This window comes from Aedes albopictus, chromosome 1, assembly GCF_035046485.1.
Source record: "Aedes albopictus strain Foshan chromosome 1, AalbF5, whole genome shotgun sequence".
NCBI lineage: Eukaryota > Metazoa > Arthropoda > Insecta > Diptera > Culicidae > Aedes > Aedes albopictus.
Genome location: NC_085136.1, coordinates 77,363,714 through 77,371,431, shown reverse-complemented (window position 1 = coordinate 77,371,431; position 7,718 = coordinate 77,363,714). Strand labels below are relative to the sequence as shown.

The window sequence follows — 7,718 nt, the reverse complement described above, 5'->3', positions numbered from 1 at the left end:
CTTGGATCACGCAACCAATCAAGCAAGCAGTATCCTTGAAAAATCTCGCCTTTAAGCTCTACTCCCGTAATCCAAACAAGAGAAGAGGCGATAACAATTGGAACGACTACACTCGGAAGCGAGACCAGGCCAACTCGCTGATTTTTGCTGCCAAAAAGCGTTATGCAGAACTACACTTCGGGCATGATCTTCCAGCAAAGAAATTGTGGTGCAACCTTAGGACGAAGGCATCCACAACTCATCGAAGCGAAACTCAACAACAAACGAAGTCAACGCAGAAGAGCTGAATCATTTCTTTTGCGAAGGTCATTGTGAGCTGGGAACTGTGGGAGAGCTCAACTCGTCCAGCGAACCGAACCACAGATCAACCGTTGATCATGGTGCGGATGAATTCAACTTTCGCCCCACAAATGTTGATGAAGTCTGCCGAAAAATCTTTGAGGTCCATACAAATGCTACCGGTTCCGATGGCATCCCGATTTCTTTTATCAAATCACTGTGCCCCTTCATTCTGGAACCACTCTCCTATCTGTTCAACGCCATCATCGAATCTCGAACTTTTCCATCCCAATGGAAATCGGCCATCATCACACCGATTCCAAAAATAAGCAACCCTACTCTACCGAAAGACGATCGTCCCATCAGTGTTCTGCCTGCTGTCTCGAAGGTGTTAGAGAAGATCATGCTGAGTCAGATCACCGACCATCTAGATAATCCAAACTCTCGTCTCTTGGATCAATATCAATCGGGATATAGGAAGGGTTTCGGAACTACGACGGCCCTGGCAAAAGTGGTTCACGATGTCTATGGCAACTTTGACAGCAACCGCTGTACCGTCCTGGTGTTGGTGGATTTCTGGCTGGCATTCAATTGCGTAAACCATCGTCTACTGGAAAACAAGCTGAATGAGGAGTTTAAGTTCTCTGAATCTGCTTGTAGACTAGTATCATCGTTCCTCCGACAGAGATATCAAGCCGTTCGCCACGGAAACGAAACAACGATCGAGCGTGAAATCATGGACGGCACTCCCCAAGGTTCTTGTCTAAGTGCACTTTTATTCAGCCTGTACATCAACAGCCTACCTACTGCTCTAAAATGCTCTTATCAGTTGTACGCGGATGATCTACAGGTATATGTCTCAGGACCAATAGCTGAGATCGAAGAGCTGATCCACAACATCAATGATGACCTCGACTCAATAACGCGCTGGGCTGCCGGGAATAACTTACATCCGAACCCGAAGAAAACTATCATCACAAGCTATCATCTTCAGTAAAAGCGAAACATTTGCCCCACAAACCTACATCGTCTTCAACGGAGAAGTTGTGCCACTGTCAGAAAAAGTCACTAATCTCGGTCTAGAAATGGACGAACACATGACTTGGACTCACCAAATCAATAATGTGACACAAAAGGTATATAAGGCCGTTACAAATATTTATTTCACTTTTTGTCCCACCACTCTTTGAACGGTCGAGGGGGGGGGGTAAATATAAAAAAGCATTTAATTTGAAAAATATTAAAAACTCATCGGATTTGTTAAAGAATTTTAAGCAAGACCCGAAATTTTGATAAATATTTTTTTTATCTGCCCCCTCAAAATGCAAAATCCATCCAAAAATTTTTGAAGGGGGGGGGGAGACAAAAAGTCAAAATAAAATTTTTATCAGCCTAATATCTTAAGAACATTCCGCCGATTTGCTTCAGTTCTCTCTACGCGAACACGCCGGAAGCTCGTTTAGGCCGTGATTATGCCTTTATTCACATACTGTGATATAGTGTATTATCACGGTCTTTCTGGAGCGCTTAAGGAACAGCTTCATCGGTGTTTCAAATCGGCTGTACGGTTTGTCTACGGTCTGCGACGTCGGGATACTACAGCTGCCGTCCGAAACACCATTCTGGGCCACGACCTACCGACCAACTACCATCTACGTACCTGCAGCTTCATAAAATGGGGGTATGATGGCAGCCTGCCCGATTACCTCCAGAATCACCTAGCTCATGGGCAGCAGCAACGAACACGGTCGTTCATCATCCCCAGACATACGACAGCGAGTGGTAAGAGCTTGATGATTGCCGGCAGGGGCGTACAATTTCGTTTCAATGATACACTTTCATGCAACATTTGAATGAGTCACTTCAAGTGTTTCATACATTTTTCTAATGACTCGGTCGTTAAAAAAAACTTTTCCACTCATCGTAGCACTCGGTAGTCTCCCACCCGGTCGCATTGCTTGTGCTTCACCCGTCAGAGCATTAGTGTCTCACTGGTGCGCGCTAGTCTCTCAATGGTTACGGGTGCCGGTTAATTGGATTTAAGTGGTCGAATTTGTTATCCTCTTTAATAAAACATAATTATCATTCTATTGGCGTGCACCACTATTTAAAAATGTGGTTTAAATAGTGTTTTTAGCATGTTGAAGTATTTCAATGACTCATAAATGAAACGAAAATCCAAGTGTATCATCCCATGTTTCATACACACTTGTTTCTGTAGCAGCAACGAACGAGTGTGTTGCTGGGTGAGAGATGAAGCATCACAGCAGTCTGTTCGCATGGGAAACGATTTGCTACAGTCGTCGTACGTCATGTTTTCCTTTCGAAATTGCACGACCCTGATTCCCGGAGCTTCCTGCTGGAACGGTCTACCTCTGGAAGTGAAGCTGAAGCCAACTCTAGCTGCTTTCAAAGCGGCGATCGTAAGATTAAATTAGAAGCGTAAACTCATTTACAAAATCAGACTTTTAGATATGTGTATTAACTTATTGTTAGTCAATTTGTTAGGTTTGTTTCTGGATCCTATGTATATTTTCCCATATCTGTTTCCTTGACCTGATACATGGTTTGTAAAACTAATAGGCTAACGTACCCAATAAACAACAAATTACAAATTACAAATTACTGTTGTCTGAGCCAATAACCTGTTGAATCCAACAGGTGAGATTTGGATTCCTCGTTGAACAAGTTACGAAGTGATCTTTTCATTTGTGCAACTCGCTATGACAGATCGATGGTAAACACTAACATAATTGTATTGTCCACTGAACGAATTTATGCTGGCCTGCTTACTCTCACAGAAAATTTGACGTTTGAGCGGTGCCGTTTGAGCGGAGCTCTTGCCAGGATTCTTCTAGGAGGTTCTCCCGAGATTCTTCCAGAGATTTTTCTTGTGGGATTTCTCCACCAGGAATTCCATCCTAAATTCTCCTAACAGTTTCTTTTAGAATGTCTTCAGATTTTTTTTTTCGCTTCCAGAAGGTATTCCTGAGAATTCCAGCAATTTTACGTGGGATTTTTTTCGGGATTCCTCCAAGCGTTCTCTCGGGGATTGCTTCAGGAATTTGTTCCAAGAAAATTCTCCAGAAAATGCTTCCAGAATTCCGTCCGCGATTCCTTCCAGGAATTCTATGCGAGATTGCTCCCGGAGTTCCTTCTGGGATTTCATCAGGAACTCTTTCTGAGATCTTTCTAGCAATCCTACAAGAACTGAGATTGCTTAAAAAACTCCTTCGAGGATTTCATCGGGAAGTCCTTCCAGGATTTCTTTCGGAACTCTTTCTGGGATTCCTCTTGGAACTCATTCCGGGAAATTCTTCTGGAATTCATTCAGATCCACTACTTCCAGGATTTCTCCAGGAAATCTTTCCAGGATTTATCTAGAATGTCATTTCTAGATTCCTTCAAGAGCATCGTGGTGAATTCCTATTCCTTCTGGAATTCCTTTGGAAGTTGATTATGGAATTCTAACGGATGTTTCTAATGTAAAACTAAAAAAAGGGAATATTTTGAGAAATATATCCTGCATTTTTTGTTTATGGATTTCCTCATAAAGTTCCTGCAGGGTTTTCTTGGAGAAATACTCCAGCAAGTTCATTCTGTTTTTTTTTGTTTTGTTTTATTAACGTGTATTTTAACACTAAGCTAAATCTACACTAGGTTCCTTCTGGTTTTCAACAGAAGTTATTTGAAGAATCTCGGATGGAATTCATGGAGGATCTCCGGAAGCCCATGAGAAATCCCTTGAAGTCCCAGAAGGAATTTCAAAAGAAATTCTGGCAGGAGTTCCTGAGATGGAACCCGTTAGGAATCTCAGAAGATACTTCTGGAAGGGCCCCCAGAGGCGTGCCCAGAGGTAACTTCAGAAGGATCCCCCAAAAAGAATCTCAGATATAGTTCCCTGAGGAATCACAGAACGAAATTCTAGAGATATCCTGTGGTAATCTTGGAAGAAGTAATCCTAGAGGGATCTCGGAAGTGATTTCTAGAGAAATTTCGGAAGGAATTAAAAAAAAAATCCAGGAATTCCTGAAATCCTTTTGCCAGCACGTCCCACAACTGCAACTATCTCAGAAAGTATTCCTCAATAAAACTTACTTACTTTCAGTTCTGGGCACCCACGGTGATGCAGAGGGCGAATTGAAAGATTTCCATCCTGGGCGAATGCCAGCCATCGCCTTGACCTGTGGCCAGGTCAAATTGCTTGATTTCGTCGTTGAGGCTGCGCCTCCATGAACCTCTGGGTCTGCCTCTGCTGCGATGTCCTGCTGGGTTCCAATGTAACGCTTGCTTGCAGATTTCGTTTCCACCCCTGAGTAGAGTGTGGCCGACCCACCTCCACTTTCGCTCCCGAATTTCTGTCGCTATCGGCTTTTTATTACATCGACGATGGAGTTCCACGCTGGAGATCCAATTGTGAAGCCACCATGCACGAATTATATACCGCAGGCTGCAGGCATCTATTGATGAGGACCTGCAGTCGTTAAGTGTTCTCCACTGATGCACACCAGGTTTCACTGACGTATAGCAGCACAGATTTCACGTTCGAGTTGTGTAGCAGGCGATATAAGGACAACACGACTTATCTGTTTTAACGTTTATTACAGAATGATGTAAATGTTCCCTACGTCAATCTATAAAAGTCAATGACTACTGTGTTTAGTGTAATGTTGGGAGTGGCTTAGTGACATACTTAACATACTTAATTACTACAAGTTGAAAATTCGGATTTTATTGCGTCGACTAATCTGATTGTTTTTCCATACATTTCTTAAACTCGCAAAAGCAGCCCTCGCCTTCTTGATTAGCGCACCTATGTCGATCTTGGTGCTGCCATCGGCCGCCGGGGCTACCAAGATATTGGAAGCTTTCAACATTCTCCACTGGTTGCCCATGTTTAGCTGGTTGACCGTGTTTACATCCAACGATTTGGTCTTGTTGACGTTGATGGTAAGACCTGTCGCTGAGGAGCGATTGGCAAGATCATCGAGCTTGCTCTGCATATCAGAGCGCCGTTGAGCTAGGAAAGCAACGTCATCAGTCAGTTTGAAGTCATTTAGGTGCTCCATGGTAATGGGTTGCCACAGCAATCCACGATTTGGCTCACGGTTAATCGCACCAACCAGGATCTCTTCGATTACGATGAGGAACAGTAGCGGTGATGGTATACATCCTTGCCTCACCCCAGCAACGATCCGGATGGGAACGGACAAAATACCGTTGTGCAGTACTCTGCACGAGAATGCCCCTGTACTGTGCTTCAATGAGGTCGATGATTTTAACGAAAGCTTTTTCGTAATCAAGGAACACCAGGTAGAGAGACTCTTAGAATTCATTGATTTGCTCCAGAATAATACGAAGCGTGACAATATGGTCCACACAGGATCGTCCGGCACGGAATCCTGCTTGCTGCCGTCGGAGAGTTGCGTCAATCTTCTCCTGTATCCGGTTAAGGATCACTTTGCAGAGGACTTTGAGAACGATACACAGTAACATGATGCCCCGCCAATAATTATCGCATACAGTCAGTCAAGTCACCCTTTTTGGGTACCTTTTTACTAAGACGCCTTGCATCCAGTCGGCCGGAAATGTCGCGGTTTGGCTGTCTCTATCTCCTGCACTGATGGAGCTTCAGTGTTGACACGGCTTAGGCAGTAGCTGGTATTTTGGGCACCTTTTTCGCTATAACTAAGTGAATTTCAAACCAAAATAGAAGCCCTGTCGAGAAGGTTTTACTTCCCTGTTGAAATAAATAATAAATCTAAGCTGTTTTAAAACAGAAAATTGTAATCACTGCAACTAAAATCTCTTCCGGTGGAAATCAAATCCTGAGGTATCGTCGGGACAGACTATCAATGATGGAATTTCTTTCTAAAAGTAAACTGAACTGGGTACTCTACCTGAACATATTACGGTATGTAACTTATCGTGTTATCTTTAATTCAATCCATTCAATTTTTACAAAGTTCGAAGTTGTGATGGTTTAAGTTTTTCACTTGCTTCTATTCTAAATGCCTATAATATATGTACTGTGGTTTATCTCTATCAAAAGGTAGATGAGGAGTATCTTACCGCGAGAGAATCCATGTCGCGATTCTCTTCTGAGTGGTTCCTGCATACGTAGTAAATCTTCGTCTAATAAACATCAACTCGAGCCTTAAGTCACTTCCCCGTCGTTTGCATAAGTACATCCAGGGATGGTTCTCAATGAAAGAATCTGCACTCTGCACTCACATCCGATCACACACACCCAGTCTCATATACTCTCGGTCGGCGGAACACGTTTTCTCAGCCCCCTCCCACAGAAAATTTACAGCACCGGTTGGTGCCACACGATTTTGCCCCTCAGACAGCCGGATACCAGCAGAGGAAACTTGGGGCTAAACTTACTGCTAATTACCACGTCCGAGTGGCAGTGCTTGGTTTTGATCTCGTGGAACGGCTTCGGGACGCAACCTTCCCGATTTCCCGCTATGAATGGCAACTCGTTGCAGTGCTCGTTGAACGCCAACAGCCGGATGCCGTAGCCGTGGGGAGAACAAATGACTCGTCCATCGGCTGAGAAGCATGGTTCCTTGATGAAACCTTTGCCCTTGTTGGGTTCCTCGACGTAGTACAGCATGCGGTTCACGTTGACCGTTATGGTCTGTTCGAACTTGGCCTGATGCTCTGCCGGTGTCAGGGGAATCAATCCACTGGTGATGCCGTACACATTGGCCATGTTCAACGACCGGGTGTTCTCCACCCGAAGATTCCTGTTCCGGAGGGATACTTCCGCTGCCCAAATGTCCGAGCTTGGCGCGTGGAACTCCTGGTTGTTGTTGTTGATGTTGTGAGGACCGATCAGGCTCGGTTGAGCGGGTTCCCCAACGGCTGCGTTGACAATAGCTGCCGCAGCCACCGTAGCAGGTGATATATTATCTTCCGGGGCTTCCTCTTCGGGAGCTTCACCACCGCCGCCTTCGCCGGCAGTGGATGTGTCTTGATTTTGCTCGGCAGCTTCGGATTTCGAAATGTCATCCTCGCTGTCGCTGTCCAGGTCCCCGTCCAGCGAGATTTCCTGAATGTCGTGCACGCAGCTCCACTGGAATGATAAAAATATGACAACATTAAACGAAAAATACAAACATACTATGGATGATTCTATAACATTCCCCAGAAAAAAAAATATCACATGTTCACTTCTTGTTGAGCCTGTTAAGAATTAAGGTATTACGTCGCAGCGTGTCGGTATGTAAACTAATTTGCCTGAGCAATACTTGATAAGTACTTTCCAGCTTATCACGGTAGCTATCGGTACTCAGCGCCGTGCTCCAAGCCGGACCGCCATACCTTAGTATGGACGAGGCGACACTAACCAGAAGCTTGCCATTGTAGTGCATAAATTAGTTGAGTTGCATATTGCCAACAGATGTGGCACAGCAACAATAATTCCCATC

General features: G+C 44.4%; 1 protein-coding gene across 1 annotated transcript in view; it reads right to left on the bottom strand.

Annotated features, from left to right (window-relative positions):
- Window positions 1-6,174: 6,174 nt before the first annotated feature.
- The window catches only part of LOC109422027 (DDB1- and CUL4-associated factor 10 homolog), a 99,038-nt gene continuing 97,494 nt past the window's right edge, over window positions 6,175-7,718 (bottom strand). The window contains exon 6 of the mRNA XM_029855901.2: window positions 6,175-7,363. Coding sequence (XP_029711761.1) covers window positions 6,590-7,363 — 774 coding nt within the window. The 3' untranslated portion in view covers window positions 6,175-6,589. The remainder of the gene's footprint in view (window positions 7,364-7,718) is intronic.